The 23,557-nt window shown below is 35.7% G+C and overlaps 1 protein-coding gene across 1 annotated transcript in view; it reads right to left on the bottom strand.

The window, feature by feature from the left end:
• LOC137581570 (uncharacterized) overlaps positions 1-22,862 on the bottom strand; it is a 28,883-nt gene extending 6,021 nt beyond the window's left edge. The window contains 2 exon segments of the mRNA XM_068295867.1: positions 19,963-20,763; positions 20,765-22,862. Of these exon segments, the coding sequence (XP_068151968.1) occupies positions 19,963-20,763; positions 20,765-21,178 (1,215 nt within the window). The 5' untranslated portion in view covers positions 21,179-22,862.
• Positions 22,863-23,557: the final 695 nt, after the last annotated feature.

Genomic DNA, 23,557 nt, shown 5'->3' with positions numbered 1-23,557 from the left:
TGTTGGTAGCCATGTATATCTCATAGATTGACTATTTATACACATGCCTCTAAATACCAGCTAACTAAGTAGCTCGAGTTTACGCCCTCGTCTGCCAAAAAAACGGGAAAACAAAAAAAAGAAACGCGAAGCACACGCAATGCGAAATTACAGTAAAGCGTCAGTGGCATATAAAGGCGCCAAAACGCTAATGAACACCGTACACGGAAGCCAGACATGAGGTGAACAGGACAGAGGAGAAGAGAGCAGAAAAGCAGTAGAGTAAAGAGCGTGGAGTGTGGCCGCCTTGGCCATGTGATGTCAAAAACGAAAGAAGGCAACAAATTTTTATGTTATGTTTTTTAAGGCAACTCCAAGCTAGCTCGCTTAGTCCCGCAGCCTTAATGGCAAATCGAAAATCCCCCCCAAAAAAGAGCAAAAAGAAACTAAACTTGAGCATTCTGAAAACAATTTGTGGCAGTGTCTTCCGCAAATTTAAGTTTATGAAACAAGATTTTTGACAAAATATTTCCTTCTTCTACATAACATATAAACGAATTTTGCTTTATCCTAAAGGTTTCCATTGAAAATTTTAAATTTATTTTATAGAAGCGAAATTTTCTGGTTATTAGGTGTAACCCGTTGAAAAGTTAACAAAACTATTAAGTTTAGAAAATGAAAAATGGATAAGTAAAAACAATAGTTTCAGAATGTAAGAGGTTTTTGACCATTAGCTTCTTACATCCATAAAAGCATGCTATACTATTTTACAGTTAACACTGCTTGCATGATGCTGCACTGCTTGTGTTTCTTTACTACGATAAAGATTTTTAAAGAGATATTTTGCGTATGCGTTAGAGAAATAAAGATTCTTTTTCTTATAAAATTCCAATAGAAGAAGAGTTTCTCTTGACCTTGACTCTTTCAAATTGCTTTTTTTCTTATAATGAAACTATATTCTTGACCGATGTATGTATAATACTATATGCGTAATACAAACCCCTTCTTGGAAATCAAAATGATTGATTTTAATTTAAGCTAATTGCTGAGGTTGCCCTTCATCGTCAGCACTAACATTTATCGAGTAGATTTCGTGAATCGATTATGAGCATTGAGTAGTTGTCGCATTGTATAATAATAAATTGTTTTAGCCTCTAATGGTGCCGAAAATTAACATGTAGAGGCACTACCGAGCTGGTGGTGCTGCTGGTCCCGGGAGGCAAGTCGGTTACAGGAAATGTAAGCACATTAATGACAGTAATTTATTTTGTGGAAAATGGAGTGGGGAGAGTTGGTTCTCTCTCTCATTTATTGTTCGTATTGGAGTTTACTACATACATGAATTGATTTGCAGTTGCCTGCCGTCGGGCTGTTAAGTTGTTGTAAACAATGCAAGATAAATAATTTAAGCATAATTATGGATTTATTACACTTGATATACAATTATTGGAACGGAAATGGCCAGCGACGAAAGGAAGACAAGTGAGAGACTCACGAAAACTAAAGGACTTTAAATGGCTGTTAAATGGGGATGACTGTGGATTTGGAAAACTCAAAGTATCCCTTCTGAAAAATACTTTTGTATAAGTAGTTGCATATGTTCGCTTTAAAAGTCCTGCAGAGTTTAATAGAACGTTTTATCTGAATCAATTTCAAGTCAATACATTTACCACACATGAAACCTTTTCACACAATATTACAAACTCACAACCTTTCGTGCCTTGGATGACCAATTGAAAAGCATTCTGCTGGACTGCAGGCAACTGTCGACAGGCTTTGCGCAGAATCAAGTTGAAAATGCACTTGAAAATCAACACGAAAGGCGGGCCAAGACCCAAGCACCAAGACTAATGAAAAATACAGCAGCCAGAGGCTATATTAGCCCCAGCTGGAGCTGCCACACAATCTAATGCATTTTGGTGTGTGGCTAGGACAATGCAGCCAAAGAAGATGTCAACGTTCAGGGACAGAGACGGAGATGGAGACGGCAATAGGGTCAGAGGACAAGGTGAGTAGCAGACATCAACATTACAGGCATTTTTACTAAATGGCACTGAAGACCCCCGAAACAGGCAAGTTCTTTTCGTTCGTTTCTAATCATCTTACCCATTTGCCATTCCTTGCTTCCATTCTCCTGCTACTTATGTGTTGATGTTGCTTTGTTGTTGTCCTGTGCAAGCCCGAGGTAAAACAAAAATAAAAACAAAAAAGGAAGCATCCTTTCAAGGTGTTCAGGGGGTCTATGCGGCGAATTGAGTTGATTCCTTGTCCTAAACTGGCACACGGCCAGGGCCACGAGGCGAATGTAGAACACTGATTTTGCAGTAAATATTTTGGTACACAAATCAGCATTAAATAGCTCCCCCTTCTCGCTCCTATTCACCCGCCGAAATATCTTAGTTCATTAGGGCAAATGATGCCAAAGGCTTTTGGTCAGATCAAAGGCAACCACAAGAGTCATCTAAAAGCCATAATTATCATGGAATATTTGCTCTTTAATTTTCCACTTTTAAATATTTTGTCATAAAGAGGTTAGTTAATTAGGCAGCGGATCTTAACTTAATTAGTCACTAAACTTGCACCTGCCTTCAGTTATTTTCTGCTTTTATTTTGAAGGCCGAAAGATTCAAAAACATTATTCTTTAAGTTACTACTCGACTATCACCTGCCTTAGTCCAAATATTAGAGGAGACAAACTTTCTGTGTTTGAAGTTTGAGGACAACTTTTTATATGACTTGGTAAAAAGTCTAATTAAAAGGTGTAGAAAATATTAGCAGAGAGTGACTTTCGGTGTTGAAGTTTACCCGATTTGAAACACATAAAAATCCATCCAGCATTTTCAGTGGTCCTCTAAATTTTGATTCGATATTGTGGGAAAATATTTCTCGCACATGTTGAACTAGTAAAATGTAATACTTTCAGTGGACGTAAAGACTTAAAATCGACTTCTAATGGCAATGAGATCACAGTTTCGCCATCAAGTTTTTCAATCATTTTCAATTGATGATCCGATTTTCAATTCACTTTGCGTGAAATTGTACAAATCGATAGGAGCACATGCAACACATGGGCAATTCCACCCCGCCTCCAATCCCTTAGAGGCACATACACACTAGCACACCCGCAGACACACAGACGCATACACAGATGTATGTACCTAAGTCGGCAAAGTAGACAAACAAATCCCGGAAAGAAAAACCCAATTCAAGGACCAAAAAGAAGCCAACGTAGTGAGAGAGTAGACAGTAGAGAGAAATCTCCAACAAAACAATTTAAAGGCAAAGCCACAAAGAAAAGTGGCAAAGTTTTCCCAGGAAGCAAAGGCGAAAGCGAAAAAAGAAAAACCAAAGAAAAATCCACGCCGATTGTATAATGAAATCGGACCAACTGGAAGGAAGAGCAGGAAAATACTAGAAGAAAGGCGGAAGGGTCCTTTGGCACCGCAAATTAAAGTCGTTTTGCGGCTAAATGTGAAACTGTGAGTGTGTGTGTGTGTGTATTCGTTTTGTGGACTCCAAACGGAAGTAGACATTTCTTTTAGCTTTTCTCTTTTTGCTGCAGGACTTCCGGTCATGAAATGTAAACGTCGTTTTTTTCTACGATTTCTTTTTTTTTTTTTGCTTGCTTTTGTTTAGCTAATGAAAATGTCAAATGGTCGGCAAAAAGTCCACAGTTAATTGAACGCATGTCGCAAGTTTATTAAAAAAAAAAGAGAAAAGAAAATATAACCAAGCAAGTAAAATACGAAGAAAAGGACACCATCGATCAAGGCTGTCGTCTTGGCGCTGAATCAGAATGCTCTGCGCTCAATTTCACATTTGGCGACGACGTCATAAATCAGCCCTCGAGTGCGCTGACTGAAAATGGAAAAAATATGCTACATAATTTGTTCGCAATAAAATTTTTAAAGTGCTGCTGCACCACTTCAGTCAGCTTTCAGGCGGAAAACCCCATAACTGGTGGCGAGAACCGAGACAGATGAAGGGGGGGCAAAGCTGGTTCCATTCGATTGCATTTCATTTCATTGCATTGCAAAGTTCGTTTTGTTGTTTTTGGCCAAAATGCAAGAAAGAGAGCAAAAGCAAAGAGAAATCTGAGAAAATTGAGAGGAAACGGTATATGGCAGCTAAAACTTTTTGGCCACAAATAATGGCAAGTAAGTCAAGTTGACAGAAGAAGCCAAGTTTAACTTGAGTTTCTCAAGTGCACACGCACACCCAAACACACACACAGACACACGAGTCACTGAAGGGCTTACAACAAGGAATTTGTTTAAACTCTGTAATTAGTTAAATATGTGGAAGTTACTTTAATACTTACATGAGTATTGTCACTGAAAGCTAAGCTTACCACACGAATATTTACAGGTTGCGAGCGAGAAGAATTACATCGAAAAGTTTTTGTGAATAAATGCTTTTGCTTTTGTTGATTTGTGAGAAATCCTTAAAATGATTTCTTGACGACGATGGAAGACTAGAGTTTTTGACAATGTCATTTGTTAAGGCCTGGTTTTGTAGTTTGCAATGTTTGCAAGTATAAAATAGTTAAGAGCCAACAAATGTTGCCTAATGATTATCTTAGTTCATGTGCCATTTCTTTAACTTTAATGTGAGAGAAATTAAACGTATTGACTTTGTGATAAATTTAGAGTTTGTTTCTCTCTTATTACGTTTAATTCCGCATGTATAAGGTGAAGTTTGGGTCCTGAAACTCATAGCAGTTGGTAAAATATAGCATACTTTTTGGGGACTATCAAATGTATTTTTATCTAACAGTGATAGTTTTTAATAATTTCAGTAGGTCCTAATCTTATTTATTAACCAAATGTTGATAATCCGAGATAAGTTCTCTAAGAAAAGTCTACATCAGACTGATATAGGGTTAAATTGGTCATTAGAAAATCTTTGTTTACAAACTTCTCTTACCATATTTCAAGATACTTTGCCAAGGCCAGTAAAATAAAAGTGTTTTGGTTTTCTTGTTGTTTACTCAACGGCAGTGCACAATTCAAAGAAAATAATATATATAGCAAGTACTTAGATACTTTTTAATTAACTCCCTAGAGTGCGTTCAGATGTTTTAGGGGTTTGTTTATGTTTTATTAAAAGCAAATTGTTTTTAAGGTGTTATTTTACATAGGTTTTTTTCTCTTTAGAAAATTCCCACCCATTTAGCCACATTTGTAGTAAATGTCATGCAGTTTTCCCACAGCAAAAAAAAAAAAAGAATAGGAATACATAATAGAACGTAAAATAATTATACAAAAATAAAACATGAAATGTATATATTGTATATATTTTTTTTAACGTTTTAATTAAGCGCATGCTAACAGAGGGATATATAGGGAGAGACAGAGAATTAGAGCGAAAGACAATTAAAATGCACGCAGTAGAACAAGAATTGCATATTGTTTGCATATTTGTTCATATATGACAAGAACAAGAACAACAAAACAGGAAAAAACAATATTAGTTTATATATACATATATATATATATAGAGAGAGAGAGAGAAAGGACGAGCAAGGCAAAAGGCAAACATGCGAGAAAGAAAAAAATCAGTTGAAAATTATACGATATAGCTTGTTTGTTTGTTTTTCAATTCACATTTTTTTTTCTCATTTTACCCCAATATGCACACACAGGCATACAGATCACATACACCCGCACTCACACACACTCACACACACTCACACACACAGACACAAACAGACATACATACACACACAAATATATATATTAAGCTACTAAACCTAGCACGCTACTAAGAGCACGGGCCACAGCACAGAGACAGACAGTGAGAGAGAGATTTAAGTATATACGAGTATATATATTTATATATATTAAGATAGAGAGAGAGAGAGAGAGAGCGAGAGTTAGAGAGAGAGATACAGAGCGTTTTGTGATTAGACTTTTAGACACCAATATACGAAAAGAATTGGCAAATTTGTAATCAATTAATTTGCAATTTGACTGTACCTAATTGTCGATTGAAATTTTCTTTGCATACTTTTTTGGGCTGTTTATCATGAGAGAAATTTATTGTAAATTTGATGTTGCGAGCGTACCTGCATATTGAAAGAAATAAACAATAAAGGTGTTTAAGGTGTATTTGTGTGCGTGTCGGTTTGTGTTAGTGTGTGCGTGCTTCGCATAGAGATACACAAAGAAGGAGAGATATGGAAAAATAGAGGGGAAAGAGTAGAAGAGATTTCTTTATGTGTACATGTGTGTGTGTGTGTGTGTGTGAGTGTGTGTGGGTTTATTGTGTAAAAGAAAAGCTTAAAGATGAGCTGCATAAGCTAAAGAGCGGAGAAAGGAAAAGTATTCTCGAAGAAGAACTGTGCCATCAAATAAAATATTTTGCAATTTCAATATATTAAATCTGACCAATAATTTTAGTTTAGCATACTCTTCAGCTGGCGATTAAAACCAACAAATTGTTGTATCTGTGTTTTTTGATACAAGTAATTTTTAATGGTTTTCATTTTTGTTATGAATGCGACTCTCGTTATTCACTTGACGATTGCTCATATTCGTGATTTTGTTGCTTACTTTTTTTTGTTTTGTTTTGCATTTTTGCATGATTTGATTAGGTTCATAATTATAGACTTTTGTTTTCTTGGTTTGGGTGGGAGGTTGGGCGGGGCCGGCATAGCTACAGTTAAAAAGGCTTTCTAAACTACATAAAAACACATTTCCTTATATCGTATTTTAATATATATTAGTAGATATCACGCCAACTCCAAACTTACCCAGACTGCTGGAAATAGTTTTTTTTCTTTTCTCTTTCTTTTTATTATTTGTGTGTTTTTTTATTAGATGTAACTTACATAACCCAACAAAAATTTCAACCCAGTTAAAGCCTTTTTTACCCTCCCCCCTGCTATGCGTACGCGTTTCGGTTATTCTTTTTTGTTTGTTTTTCTTTCTTGCTTCAACATTTGAATGTTCCACAAAAAAATAACTATATACATATATATTTGGTTATATATATATATGTGTATATGTTTTTCTTTTCTTTTCCTTTTTTTTATATCTGCACACATATGTGCATATATAAAATGATTTTGAGCCGAAATTAAAATTTTCATTTCAATTCGAGGCAAAGTTTTCACTTTGGCATTGTCAGGGAACATTGTCAAAGTGAACATTCTCGTTAGTTGCATTTCGCATTTCTCTTTTGTAAAACATTCATATTGTATTTTTGGTTTTTGTTTTGTTTATTTTCTTTTTTTTCGGGATATTCGTTGTGTTCTTGATTGGTTTGTGGCTTTGTGGAACAAATTTCGCAATTGAATCAAGTTGAGCTCCTAGATCGAAAACGGGAATGAGAGGCAAGTAAGCTTTACAGAATCTTTTTGGGAAAACTTGATACCATTTTGTTGTTTTGCTTTTTGTCTTTTTATAAATATTTAAAATGCATTTTAGGTGTATTTTGTTGAAGTTTGTTTATGTATTGTATTGATTGTTGGTGGTTTCTTTGTTGGTTGTTAGTTAATGTTGCATACTTTCTTTTTGTTTATAGTTCTTTTGGTTTTTGTTCATAATATTTAAACTTGTTTCGTTTTTTTTTGGGTCTACAAATAATAAACGATTGATTGTGATTAAAGCTTTGAATGGTAGAGAGCGACGCGAAAAACAAAACAATAACAAAACATAAAACTAATAATTATAAAGATTAAATGGAAATTGATTGAATCGGCTGCTAATTAAGAGCGCACACAAAATGTTTATAATTACCCAGATGTTTGTGGCTTGTCCAAAAAACAAAATGAAATAAACTTGTTGAGTTCACATATTGATTTATGCTAATCACTTGCCCTGTCCTATCTCGCCCGCCTGCCCGCCTATTCGATGTTGTGTTAATTAAACTGCTCTCGATTTGCATGAGCAAATAACTGCGGATGAATTATGGTAAATTAACGCGACCGAAACCTCTCTTAAACAAACATCTTGATTCAGTGTTGAATTCTATTTGATAGCTTAGTAAATTTTAACTTGGAATAATACATTAATTAAAATTATTTTGAAGTATCTTCTATGTTTTTTGTATAATGTATTTTGTAAATAAACCAATGGAAAAATTATCAAAAAAGTTAAATTATTCTTTCCAAAAACAAAAGAAAGTTTTCTATAGAACAGACGAAAAGTTTCGTCTAATAAACATTTCTGTGGCATACCTTTAGGAGCGATAATATAGAATGATTTTTGTAAAAAGATATGTATTGAGTTTTAAGAGAAAAGAATTAGCATTGTAAAATGTTACTATAGCATTCCTTAAGGAGTTACAATATGGAATTGATTCGATTTCGGGCATTCCCGTTGTAAAAACTTTCTGATCGTGAGGATAGCATACTTTTAGAAACGATAAAGTAAATTGATTCTTTCCGCTAGAGCAGAAACGCAGGTCAATTTCAAAGACCTTGCACTTTAGAATTTAAAATAAAAACTGCTGTGGGTAGAAAAACTGACAATTTCAAAATTATAATTGAGTCAATTTTGTTAACACTTTGTATGCGCACTTAAACTTAAGGCAGTTATGAAAATGAAAAACACAATGAGTGTAGAAATGGATAGAGGGGACTATAATGTTGATTTGATTCAAGAATTTTCCCGGCTTTACTTGCAATACGGTTATCGCTTACTATCTAAAACACAAATGATGAGGACGAGCAGAAGGGCATAGTGGTCGTTCAAATCAAAGCAATGAAAATGCTTGTAAATATTCAATGCAATTTCTTCATCTTTAGCACTTTTTCCATTTTTTTCTTAAAATTTCATGCCTACCGCCCTGCTTTGCAGTTGATAAAATATTAAAAATATTTTTATAGGCTTCTCTCGGGCTCAAGCATTCACCCCAAAATCAAGAAGACGGACAAAAAAATTCGAAAAAATATTTTTAATATTTTATGTGCAAATGCGTTTTGTTTTTTTCTGTTTTTTTTTTTTGGGTAGAGCGGGCGGGGGGAAACCAGGAAAAAATGTGTGTAATACGCATAAGAAAAAAACGTTTTCCAAAACGAAAATAACATACAAAGCAAATAGAATAATTTACAAGCATTTTCATTGTACTTTCAAATTACAACCAAACTGCAAGACGGCAGCAACGTAAGCGACACGGAACGTAAAGTGTTTACGTTTAGTGAGAGCATTACGTTGCACACACACACATACATATTTGTTTTTTTTTTTTAAATAGAAATGTGTAATGAGTGTAAACGAAAAGTAAGTATAATCAAATTTGAATTTCTTTTTGGTCACTTACTTCCGGCGGTGGCGGCGGCGGCTGTGGTGGTGCCGGTGGCGTTGTCACGTATGTGTTTTTCTGCATATTTCGTAAGATAGTTTTTGTTTTTGAGGTTATGTTTTTGGTCAACAACATTAAGACGCATTTGATTTGAAATTGAGGAGAACGTAAAAAGTTACGTGAGCGAAATGACGCGTAAATAATTATTATTTCAGCGTTTCAAGTTTTAAAAAAGTTAAACATAATGTGTATAACGTTATGTTAGGTGTACGTAAGAGAAAGCAATAGTAGTGACAGGGCGATAGTAAGGAAAATATGTAGAAGAGATTCATATGTACGAGTATGTGTCAAAATTGATTGTATTTTGCATTTGTGTTAGATAGTTGATAGGTATATGCCAGTTGATTCATGAATGGAATCTTACAACATTAGTGTTGTATTGTAAATCAAAAATGTTTAAAATATATAAATGCCGTGTGTGTGTGTATTGTGTGTGTGTAGGTGTAAGTGTGTGTGAGTGTGAGTGTAAGGAAATCATAAATATTCGAATTGTTCGAATTGTGCTTTATATTTGATTATGTAGTTAGTTAGTATTTGATATTTCATAGCTCATTTTTTGGGTTTAATTTTTTATTGTTGATTATGTTTGTTTTTTTTTAGTGGAAAAATAGTTAGAAGCTTGTTTGAGAGTTGGTTTTTTAAGTACTACTACAGGTGCAGCGTGTGTGTGTGATTTTTTGTAAGTATTTTTGAAAAGAGCGCACTAGATGTCTGTTTTTATTTTGAGTATTGTGAAGTGAAGATCTACTTAGTACACACGTCTTTTGAATTATACTTTAGGTATTATTTATACTTTACAATAGAGTTTAAAGCAAGTGCAAAAGTAGGCGAAAGTGGGTGGTTTATTAGGGGGTTAGGGTGGGTTTGGGTGGGGTGGTTTAAGGTTTTTATAGTGCATGGGGGTTTTGTTATCAACTTTAGTTGAAACTAAGTGTTATTTGGATTGGGTGAGAGTGACAGAGACAGAGATAGAGAGAGAGAGAGAGATAGGTAAGATTTTTAGGTAAAGGATAGAGACAGAGAGAGAGAGAGAGAGAGAGAGATAGTTTGTGACTTTAGAAATAGAGCAAAAGCACTATATATTTGTATTATATAGTAGAGTAGTTAATTTGAATAAAAATCGTGGTTATAAGCTAAATTGTACAGCGCATTAAATATTTATTTGTTTTGCTTTGGCTGGCAGAGCGCTTATAGACTTGAAATATATGTGTATATAGACTAGTAAATCTCTATATAAGTATTATATATGTATGTATATATATATGGTAAATATAACTTCTAAAAACTTCTACGAAGTTTATTCTAATACTCTTTCAGAAGCAAAGTTATGAAACGTTCCAAAAGCAGGAGAAGGTCATTTAAAAACTCTAAGATCAAAAAAGTTAAAAATCCTAGGCATAGAGTTGTCACACTACATTAAAAGAAATATTGGGTTGGGTCTAGGAGGCTTGACATACAAGATTTGTAGATTTGGATGTTGGTGTGTCTAGTTATTATTAATTGTTTTCAAAAAATTGTGTTTGAACGTGGGCTGGGCTCGTAAAAGGAGGCTAGAGAAAAAGATATAGAATATATGGTAAGTAGATAGAGATAGTTTGGAAATATGGCATAGTTTTTGGGGGGGAGTGGGAGAGAGAAAGAGAGAGAGAGAGAGAGATAGAGAGAGATGGTAAATAAGTAGGAAGTTCAGATGGGATAGAAATTGAAATTTCATTTTAGCTGATGATTTTCATTTGATGGCTTTGCGCTCATTAAAAGGGGTTTTCGGTTTTTAATACTTTTGCTTTGCTAGATATTTAGTATATTCGTTTAAGTACTTTTCAAGGTAGAGAAAGAGACAGACAGAATGTGGTATAAAGATTTATATATTTTTTTTGGTTTTGTTATTATTATATGTTTTTTTTTTTTTTTGGTTTTAATTTGTTAATTATTATTACCCATGACTCTGGTGGATAACGAGGAAATGGAGCTATTTCTTTAGTTGCTACATTACTAGGCAACTCAAGTCTTCCACCTAATTTTCGTAGCTTTCTTCTTCTCGCCACCCGAGATTTCGATCTTAGCATCAATGCGGCCTGCATCTTGTTTTTTTGTTGTTGCTTTTTGCTTACGGTAACGGTAACAGTAGTAACGGTAAAGGTAACGTCAATCGGTTACGTAAGTAAATAACGTTTACGTTTTGAGTCTAGTACAGTACAAAATCAATGGAGGAATGACACAGGTTACGTTTAGGAGCTTAAAACTGTTGTACAAAAAAAAGGACACACACACAGAAGTCCTTAAATGTCACGTAAGGCGTGGCGTGGCGTCGTGTCACGTTATGTTTGTTATGTCGTTCAGTGTGAGAGTTAGATATATATATATATTTAGAGAGAGACAGAGAGAGAACGTTGAGAGAGATAACTACGAGCGCACGTTAGATAGGCACAAAGAGGAGAAGTTTATATAGAAAATAATAAGTATTTTGGAAACTTTTTTGTTGTTGTTTTTCTTAGTGTGTATAGTTGTAGTTCTTCTTATTGTTGTTGTTGTTGTAGTTGTTGTTATTATTGTTGTTTGCTGCTGTGATTGGTTGAGAAACTGCGTCAGTGACTGAGTAGAGAAAGGGGCACTGGCGCAGTTGAGTGGCGGGCTGAGGATGGGCTGCGTTGATCGACAGTGGTCGGCTTTCGCTCCGTTACGTCGTCGTCGTTGTTGTTGTTGTTGTTGTTCTGTCTTGTTAGTAGTTTTTGCTGTTATGTTGTTGCCACTTTCCAGCGATGATGCTTCTGACTTCTTTGACACCTCCGTCGACGTCTTGTTCTTCGCCTCTGTGATGTTGCAAATGTCCTTCTCAGCTGCAATTGTGAGTGCGGCGGCAACTCTTGATGACGTAATAGCGCGCGCGTATTACTCAATGGCCGCCACATAAAACGACGTGACGTTACAACGAAGTTTACTAAGGTCTATGGCAATGACTTGATTGTTTTTGGTTATAATTGTATATTATATATATATATATATATATTTATTCCCTATTTCTAGATCGTCACCTCGCGCATCGTAACATAACGATCGAGAGGCTTTTGCTACGTATCGTTTACGTCACGCCATATCGTATTCGTTGGTGATTTCATTTTCGTTTGTATTTTGGCATTATAAGTTATAAACATTTATTATGATCTATGACAATTGTCACGTAAGCGCACTATAACGTCAATGTCTTATTCTAAGCATTTATCGTAATGCGAGTAGAAAAAATTTCGTTCTTTATTGACGTAACGTAGTTTTTTTTTTTATTATTTTTTATTATTTAGTATTGAGAGAAGGCAATATCGTTGTTCAAAAATTTTTTGCAGTTTTTGTTTTCTTGGTAATTATCTGTATTCGATCACATTTGGTGCAAATTTCATTTTTATAATTTATAATTTTCGTTTTTATTTAGTAGTAGAAGTAGAAAAAATATTTAAAGCTGTTTTGGTTTTCTTTTTGCAATTTTTTTTTTAGTTTTGTTTTATTGTAGCACTTTTTTAGTTTCTTATCGCTGCTGTTGTTGTTGGTATTGTAATACAAATTGATATTCGATTTGTTGATTTAATGCTTTACTGCTCCAATTCATTATTATCATTCTGTTTTAGAATATACATATATGTATTTATATATTACATACATATATATACATATATTGGTTGCTGGTTAGTTCATATCACAATTGTTGCAGATTTTTTATTTGTTTTTTTTTTTTTTTTATTATTATTGCTGTTTGTTGTAATTGAATTTAATTTGTAGTAACTTTTTCTAGGTTCGAGCCTAGATAAATCAAATGTATAAAAAAAAGTAGTATTTATTTATGGGATAAACCTTTTGTTGATGTGCCGAAAAATTGAATATTTTGTTGAATTAAGTTTATTAGATTTAAAGCCTCCATGCAAATTGCTCATTCACTTACAATTTTCTTTAATTTGTGGTGAGATTCTAGGAACATGCCCCTTAACCTGAATACTAGCCTAACCCGCCCCGGCCCCTATTCAAAAGTTGAGACAAGTCGAGTGCAAAGTTTCCAGGCCATTGCAAATCACTTGCAAAAATCTTGTGAGTAATGCAAACATAGCAAATATTTATGGCATATAAGCCATGTCCCTGCACTGCTATGCCATAATTCAAATGCCAGCCCAGCTAGTTGGTACCCAGGACCAACCTCAGGACTTATGTATGTACATATGTATGTTCAAAGGATATGCATGAGAAAACCGAAAAAAAAAGAAAATAAAAACTAAGAAGAAAGAATTGTAAAATACAGACACAAACTGTATGCAGCTGTTGGAATTCATATGCAAATGCAGTAGGAGCAGCCATCGAAAAGAGTGCCAGCCTTAAGAGGCCTTTGTTAGCCGAAGCTAAGCAAAACTGGCAACTGTGAACCCAAAATTTCAATAATTCAACAGCGCAAAGCGGAAAAAGTCACTCGTTGAACGATGCAGATGAAATTTTAATGAATTACAGATTCATGCACACACACAAACACAAACAACACACACACAAGGACTCAAAGAGACTGTGCCATGCAGAGTGCATTCAGGGTCGTTAATAGACAATAACATGTCATACACACACAAACACACAGACAAACGAGCTCCAACACAGACACATAGATGGCTGACATAACCGAAAAAACAAATCGCTGACTGTCTGAATGGCTGGCTGGTTGCCTCTACTCTGCTCTCTGACTCTTACTGACGCCTAAAAGATTGCTACATTTTTGCAATTAAGCACATATGCAGACACACACAAATACATATACGTTTGTGCGTCTCCTTGTTTTCCTACACATGTTGCAGTTTGGCAGCCAGTCAACTGCAACTGCAACTACAAAAACAACAACAAAAACAGCTGCATCTAAACTATCCTGCTGACAACATAAGCGCATAAAAGTATACTATGAAAATTAATTTGTGCGCCATGATTTTACCAGAGAACACTGGGCCAAATTCTCCTTTGGATTTTGGCATTAAGTAAAAATATGTTCTAAAAATATATTTTGAACGTGCTTTAAGCAAGCAAAATCAAATCTTTGAATAACCAAAATATGGTGTTCACACAAAATTTTCTCATGTTTGTTTTGTTAAAATCAAATGTAACTTTCACTAACAAATAAAATCAAATAAGGTCGAGAAGTTTGTGCTGTAAAATTTCAGTTACATTGTGGTTTATGTTAAAACAATTTAAATTTTTTCCCATAGTGCAGCAAATGCCACCAACAGCCACAGTCTACTAGGGAATAAGGATAAATGACAGTAATATATGTAATTCTGTTTTTTGTTTCTGGTTTTTATTGTTTGTGTCTTTTGGTTTTCTTTATTGTAAATTTCATTAACGCACAGAAATTGCCAATTTTTTATTACCACAATTCGTATGCGTTGAATGGCCAATTGTGTCGAGTGCATTAACAAGTAAATTACAATCAGCAGGCGGCAAAGACAAGTGATTTCCATTTCAGCACAAAAGGGTCAACTTGTTCGTCACGTTTTATCACATTATAATAAATGCAGCTGAGCCAAAACTGTCAATCGAATTTATTGAATTATTAATTTTCAGAATTAATGGCAGAACCAATGACAGAAAATGGCAATTAAAAGTTAGAGTTTAATTAGGTCTGTTTTTTATACTGAATATAAAAAAGTTGAATGCAGAAATATTGCACATGAAATATTTGTCAACTTCGTCATGATTTGATCTCAAAGTATTATTAATTTATTTGGAACACCAGGCGTATACGTAATTATTTGTTATTTAGCAATCATCCAACATAAATTCAAGTTGTTTGAAAATTTTTTAAATACTTATAGATTAACCTATTTAAGAAGAATTGACTGGGATATAATAGCTGTTCAAGCCGATGATACTGTTGGATTAAACGTGCGACTAATTGAACTATTAAATTGACCACAAATCAATCCTCAATTAATTTGAACTGCCCACGTGGAATGACCCAATAACTTTTCTGTACAATTAACATTGGTTGGCCAAGGTAAATATAACATTTGACCGATATATGGCTAAAATAAACATCATTCATTCACCCAAGCACATACAGACACTCTCACACACACACACTAATGTAATCACACCTAACTGCCGAGTAGAGATAGTGGCAGTTTCCATCAATTGGCTGTCAACAATCAAATTACATGACTCTCTGGCTCTTTTGCGGCGGGAATATACATATATATGAACAGTTGCCTATTCTCACGGTTAATCGAAATTTTTATGCACACTTTTGTTGTCTTTAATTACACCTTAGGGTTAGGAACTCGATTTAAAAGGTTCTCAGTTTTTAGTGCAAAGGAATCCATATTAAGGCAAGTTTGCTGCAGCATTAGTCCGTCTGTTTTCGTGGCATGGCTAACCTTTGACCAGCCGCAAAACCAGGTAAGAGGTGTGCTCTTGTGTAAGACCTTTAAATGTTAAAGTTCAGTTCGAAAAATTATAGACTTTTTCATAATTTGCGGTGGCTTTTGATGTAAAAGGTCAAAACTATAAAAAAGGCTTACAAGAATGTTTCTTAATGTGACTTCAGTAGTGACCAACTAATCGTTTTCATTTACTCTAGGTCTCTTTGTTAAAGTAAGTAAGAAAACGAGAGTAAATTTTTTGAAATTTATTCAGTGCTTGTAAAATATATACAAAAGTCGCCAAGTTTATGAAAAGTCTTAAACAATTTGGGCTATATGTGGTAAGGTAGGTATAATAAATATGCTAAAATAGAATAAAATTGTCTTTACAGAGCATGGGACTGGATAGTGTCATCTAGTTAGCTCTGACTGCACCTTCTTGTGCGGACAGGTCTGAGGATAAACTTTTTGTATATGAGATTTTCAAACTGTTTGCCCATAAAAATGTCAAATGCAATTGCGAGTATTTTTGCCTCCCCTCTGAAGCGCCTATAATAATTTGTGAGTTCTTAAAAGCTTTTTATAGTCTTGATGACAGGCACTCGAAATCACACATCCAATATCACCAACTCTTCTCTCCCCCCTTCCTCTCAATGCATTCCTTTCGAATGGTGATTTTTCACATCGAAGATAAATGGGGATATATGTACATATATGGTACAATATAAAACAGAGATGCCAGTTTCGAGCCAAAAATCGAAAATGAATTTAAATGTGGTTTCGGTTATAAATGAGAAGAGGTTTATCTCTCTGTGGATGTTCCTCTCCTTCTCTCTCGCCCCTTACCCTAGAATTTGCCACTCTGAATGTGTCCTCCCTCTTAGTTCAAATGTGTTTGTCTCTCTCTGAATGTGTGTCAATGAATTATGCAAAAATAATTCAATGAAGCAGCTACAAAGTATGCAATAAAAAACACAACTGTCGTTTAGCGGCTTTTTGGTACATTTCGGACAGCTCGTTGATTGCCACTTAATTGTGAGATTGTCATTGAAGTGGTGAGTAAAAGGGGGGAGAAGTAAAAAAGACAGGAACAAAAAATTGGAACTGCAATATGTCACTTACAATTACGGCAACAAGCCCAGTACCCAACGTGCCTGACAAACAATTACGATGACGATAACAACTGGGAGAAACCATGCAACGATGGTGGGAAAGGGAAAATGCAACAGAAGGACACTTTCTACTGACTCCTTACTCCTCAGCTGGTCAGCTGGCAGACCTTGGTAGAAGGAAGGGAAAACTGTCACCGACCACAGGCGACACTTTGAGTAATTATTGAGGCTGCTGCATTTTGCCCAAGCAAATGTCCATGGTGACACTTTTTGGGTTTCCCCATTCCAAATTTTTCCTTTTTGTTTTCGGCAGCCGTCGGCGTAATTGAAAATTAAATTAAGTTCAATTGTTCAAAAAGAAGAAGATGACAGAAATACGGATAAGAAAATCAAGAAACGTCTATCCACTTGGGTGTAAATAATTCTGATTTTGCAATGCAATCAAATGTCCTCGAACCAGTTAAGTGAAGCATCACAAGAGACCAAATAGCTAGATAATGGAATTACCAATGCATTAAAGAGTCAAATTTTTAAGATTAAGGTAAACAATGAATAAATGTATTGCCTGAAATGCAATTACATAAATCATGAATTTGATTTATTTGCATTAAGGCTTCCCTTTCAAGCGCATAAAACAATTGCATACTTTTTAGGGAAACTATTTCGCTTATATCCTATTCCTTGAGGTTTGTACTATATTTTCTTTAACAATGAGATACGAATTTCTGTAAGCTTTCATTCCCAAGACTCTTTCGGCGTTTAGAATTCCTTACGAAAATGAAGTAAATGTTGAGAAATGGAAAGAAGAAAAATCGTAATTTCACTGGACTTAAATTGAAAATTACATAAATTATGCAATAATCTTAAAAGTAATCTCTAATCTTTAAACTTAGTAAGATATTTTTAAAGTACTAGATATCTTTTTATTTCAACAAATTAAAGTATATAAAGTGTATACAAATACATCAAATCAGAGAATTACATCTTGCCATTTGCCTCACTCTGGCTTGAAGCTTCTTGCTTTTCCCTTGGCAAGAGCCTGGGCAATTAATGCTAATGCAGTTGCTTATCTCAATGTCGTCATTTTGCTTATTCATAAAAATAGTTTTTTCTTTTTTTTTTTTTTTCGTTGCTTTCCACCTTTATTACAAGTTGTCTGTGCACATTTTTTTCCTTTGCCATTTTCATGACGTTTTGTTGGCGGTGATGATTTTGTTGCTGCATTTTGGCGTCCGCCATTTTGCCGCATACTTTTCTATTTTTTTCTTTCTAGTTACTTTTTTGCTCAACTATTTTCCAGCTAATTTACTAGCTGTTGTTTTTGTGCGAAAGCGCTCAACAAACTACGTATTTCTATATCCCCTCTTGGAGACTTAAGTGCGGGAAGAGAAAAGCCGAGCTGAGCAGTGCAGAGCAAATAGCAAATGCCACCAAGGGAGACGCTGACGGGGAGCTGCAGAGGGGTAGAGTGGGTGGGTCGTTTTGGAGGGGGTGTAAAATGACATTGGGTTGGACTGAGAATAAGTATAATAAATTTCAGCCGCCATTCGCTTTTGCTGTTTGCTTTCATCCATTTTTGGTTGCTTTTTCTAGCCTTTTGTTTGCAACAATTTCTTTCTTTTCGTTTTTAGTTGTTGTTTTGGCGTTTCCGCTTCTAGCTTACAGAGATTTTCTTTGTTTTGCGCGTTTTGTTTAATTTCTGCTTGGATTTTGTTTCACAATTTTTTTCTCCCTCCCCACCTAAAAACGCCCACCGCCCACCGCCATTTATAATAGTTTGTTTCGCTGCTTATGCAAGTCAAATAATTGCACGGAAAATGCGCTAAGTTTTTTAATTTACACTCAGCGTTAAGTGAGCTGTGATCTGGCTTAAAGATGCCAGAAATGGTTTTTAAAGTTGCCTTTGCACTTTTCTCGTTGACACACATAGGATTTGGCCTTTTACACAACATTTGGCATCAGTTGGGTGCCAGCTTGGTGGCTGATGGCTATGTCAGGTGGATGCAGTGGGGTGAGTGAGGTGAGTGAGGCTGAGCTACTAAGGCCCAGGGACAACGGATGAGCACGTGTCTGTCTAAGCTTGCCAAAACTTTTTTTCGCCTTTTTTCTTTTTTTTTGCTTTTGCACGGGCGTCGCATTATCAGACCGATACAAAGGCACATTATGCGCTTCCGATTTACAGGTTGTTCTTGTTGGTTATGGTAATTCTTTTGCCTTCACGTCCGAGCCCGAATTTTGCTCATTGGCATCTCTAAAATGGGGTTAGTAGTTGAACGAAAGTTCCATGGACTACTTAAATTTGAGGCAGTGGGTTACAGTTTGTTCATTTGATAGCTTGTTGACTTTGTTCCAACGACCACTTGCCCTGATCAGCTGAGATGTCAAAGTGAAGAGGCTTTAAAGTTGGCTATTGAAAATCATGGAAACCATGCTCCAAGCATGATATTAGAGACCACGTCGCTTTCTTAATGATTGTAAGATGAATTTTAGAGGTGATAACCCAAGGTCAGTCAATAACTTTGACCATAAATTACATGTCGAATCAAATTAAAGTTGGAGTTTCAAAATGATGTGAACTATACCTAATCCCTTTTTAAGTCAAGAAAGCATTCAACATTTCAATTCTGTAATGTTCCTTAAATGCATTTTATTCTCCCGGACTCGCCCATGGATCCATCCATAAATTTAAGTACTTTTACTTAAGCATTTGGACAACAATTTTAACTCTATATATTTTCCTGCTCAACACAAAATAATGTAAAGAGGTTCTTAAATTTTTGCATTTCATTTTCCCATTCATTCTTATGCACAATTCCCAGAAAATTTTGTATTGCCTTTTGGCAGACCAACAGAAACAAAAAGAGAGGGGTGAAGAAAAACTTTTGTTGGCCCCGCCTACAGAAAAGTTTTTGCAACAAAAATAAAAAAGATTTCTTCATACAAATTATAGAACTTTGATAGCAAATACCATTGAGTGTACACTTTGGGGCACTTTTGAGGTAAGTTGCCATGCCACGTTAATCGGCTAGATCACAGAAAACATGCAAAACTAAAAGCACATACAATAGGATAGAGAATATATAGATGATACATAATACAAATACCATAAGGAAAGAAGAAAGATCGTTTAAATATAGTTAAAGTTCGAATAGTTAGACACTTATAGGGATGAATCCCTTTATCCCATTTACCTCGAGATGCTCGCAGACACAGATGCCTTCCTCGCAATAGGCGCAGAGCTGCCACTTCCGACCATTGCCCAGACCCTTGAATAGCAATTGCGGTTCGTCGGTGAGTAGAGGTTCGTACTGTGTTTGCTGTAGACCGGAAGTGAACTGCAATTCTCTTAGTTGACGCTTAAGACCACTGGTCATGCCACCGGCTGCTCCCTCGCCATCACCCACTTGCTCGAAGGCATCGCTACGTCTCATGCGATAGACACTGCATTTACGTTCCAATTGAGCCCCCGGTGGATGCATGGGCTCTCCATCATCGTCGTAGGCATCATCGCCAGTTAGAGGTTGTCTCTCCAGGGCAATGCCATCTTCCAGACCCGGACGACGCAATTTGGCCACATGGCCCGGCGAGGCCATGGGTGTGGCCGGCGTTACAATGATGGCATCATGGTGGGGTACAAACATGGCTGCGGCGCCAGCTAACTCGGCCTCAGCCTCGGCCTCCACTTCAGCGGCTGCTGCTGCTGCGGCCGCGGCCGAAGTACTGGCCAAGGGCAGAGACGTGGGCGAGGTTACTGTCGTTTTAACGCCGACCACAACCGATGGCAACGCCGTTGCTCCATCCATTTCCAATTGTGATACCAGCGGCAGTGTGGCTGTCGCTGATTTGTGCAGTTGCCCGGCCGCCATGGCTGCCGCAGGATGGAATCCTGCACTGCTGCCCGAGTGCCGATGCACAAGTTTCGGTGAGACGCGTCCGTGTGACGAGGCGAATTGCTGATACGGCGTCTGCGGTGGTCCGCCATGGGGGGGGTAAGCCATGCATGTGCATATGACTGTGCGCATGCGCATGATGCGAATGCGAATGGGAATGGGTATGGCTTTGGGCAGGAATGTGGCTGTGCGGTGTCTGCATGCGCAGCTGCAGCACCGACTGGGTATCGCCCTCATCGATTGGCAGTAGGAGCTTCGATTGCGTCGTATAGGTGGCGCTTAACTTGCGGCCCTGGGCTTGGGGAGCTCTCAGATAGTTCGTGGGCAGCTGATGGAATTGTCGCGATTGTCCGCGAGTGGGAGTCGAGGCCCCACCGCTGGCATGATCGCCGATAGCTGCTCCAGCCGCTTTCGGTGGATGTAGTTTCGCTTGTAGTTGTTGGTTCTTCTTCTGCTGGCGCTGGCGTTGACGTGCCTGGCGCGAGGCCAATGAGGCACCGCCAGCAGCTGCATACATCTTGGAAGATTGGGCGTTAGAGTGTGTTTATTTGACTAGCTTACTTTGGTTAATTGTTTCTTGCTTAATCTTGTTTTGGGTTTTTTGTTTTTAGGTTTCTCTAGTTACAAACTAAACTAAACTTACTCTCGGCTATGGATTTGCATTTGCGTTCGGTTGAAAGCTTGCATGTACAGTTTATTTATTATGTTATCAATTTAAACTTACTATGATCTTCATTCTAAGCTCAATTCTAGCTTCAATTACTTTGGACTTAACCTCACTTTCTATGCGTGCTTAACCTCACTTGTTGGCAGATACTTTTTCTCAACTTGTTGTTTTTACTGTTTAAGATATTTCTTCTTTGGACTCTTTTCATAATTTCTATTTGCAGGTATTTCTCTAATTATTTCTCTCGAGTTGTAAGCCCAATTTTGGTATTTTTTTGTTTTTTAACATTTTAACATACATATAAAGCGTGTGTAAAATGAATTTAAAAATTCTTAGCAAAAGTTTGTTGTATTATTTTCCATTAGTTTTGTTTTTGTTTTGTTCCTATTTTGTTTTGTTTGTCTGTCCCTGTAAATATGCTACACTTTTTCCACTCTTGCAACTTTATTCTCTTTCCCTTTCTACTTTCTTCACTTTCTTATCGTTTTGTGTGGTGTCTGTTTGACAAAAATGATTGTACTCTGGATTACTTGCTTGAAGCTTCAACCGAATCATATATAAAAACCTTTAAATCAATTGTGAAACCTAATCGAATCTTAAAAAAAAAAACATATACATACACATATAAAAACCATACAACAATTTTCAATTTAATGTACTTTTCGCTTAACTTCAACTTAGGCTAGGGATATATCCGAAAGATACTTTTTGTGCATATTCGCAGTGTTTGGTTTTATTTTTGTCTTCTTTCTTAAATTTTTATTGTTGTTTGATATATAAAATATATGTTTCAAAAAATTCTTCTTCTTGTTTTTGTGGTTGTTTACGGTTTTGATGTCTATTAAAATATGTATTTCTTTGTTGTGTGTGCTATAAATATTTCGACTTTGTCTCTTTCTGCTTTCGGCTTATAAACGTTAAATACAAAAAATATGCTCTTATCCACAATCAAATTGCATACAGATTTCTGATTTTATCCTTTTCTTGGGCGTATTGTCTGTGTGTAGCTGTACTTTATGTTCTTATATTTTGTTGCTGTTGCTGTTGTTGTTGTTGTTGTTGTGTATGACAAAATAAATAAGTGTTGAACTTTTTTGTTTAAGCTGATGTTTTTTTTTTTTATTTTGTTTACAAAATTCTGCTTTGCATATTTTCCATTTGGTCTAACTAATGTCCATTAGGGTATAAAAAGCACCTAAAGCCTAAAATACACAGACAAATACATACAATTATCTTTACACAACAATTTGTTTATATATTTTATGGTTTTTAATTTAATTTATATATATCCATATAATTTTGATGAATCCTTGATTGGCGCTAAACTTCTTTCTGTGCTTTGAATTTGGTTTTTAAGCCGTCTAGACACAGAAGCATATGGAAATGATGAGTACAATTTCTCTTAATATATTTTTAAATTCTATATATATATATGTTTTTCATCCATGTCTAAGCTTAAGACATGTTATCAGGTTATCATTTTCTCATTTCTCAGATCGTCTACATTTTCTTTTCTATTGCAGTTTCATATTTCATTTTTGACATTGACTGGCATGGCATAGCCGATAAGGATCATCATACATTATTGTTATCTAAATCTTAGCTATATAGACGGATTCACTGCAAGGAACACCAGAATAATGACAACAATACATATGTATGCATAACTGTACTTAAATATTATAAGCTATAGACACAAATATATGTTTAGAACTGTTTTAACATAGCAGCGCTGCAAAGTGGAACATTTAAGGTAAATATATATATATAATATTAATTAATATTATGATAATTGCAAAGTTCTCAGTAGCAAAATAACCAGATAAAGTGCCACAGAACTAAATCATTCAACATAGTTTAATTTCACAGTTTGATTTCATTTGCCATCAAAGTTCATTAAGTTTTTGAAAGATCTAAACAATTTGTTTAAATGTCCTGGTTAAAAAGTATAAAATGAAAAAGGAATAATAAGACAACAAGACACAACGTGAGGGTTAGGATATTTGTCCAGGATAGAAATGATCGGGAGTATTCTGATAGTTAATAAATTTTTGAAGTATTAGAAGTTTCCTTTCCCCTTCAACAGACAGATTAACTAAGCAGTTGGAGATTATTCTTATAGTCTGACTAGGGGCTTAAGGTTCAAAAATTTGGGAACTTCTGATACACCTTATCTTACACATACATACATGTTCCCACCCACATATGTGTATGTAAGTAATATATAGA

The sequence above is a fragment of the Drosophila tropicalis genome, unplaced genomic scaffold, assembly GCF_018151085.1.
Source record: "Drosophila tropicalis isolate 14030-0801.00 unplaced genomic scaffold, ASM1815108v1 contig_845, whole genome shotgun sequence".
NCBI lineage: Eukaryota > Metazoa > Arthropoda > Insecta > Diptera > Drosophilidae > Drosophila > Drosophila tropicalis.
Note: the sequence above shows the minus strand (reverse complement) of the source record. Positions and strands in the feature narration are given on the sequence as shown.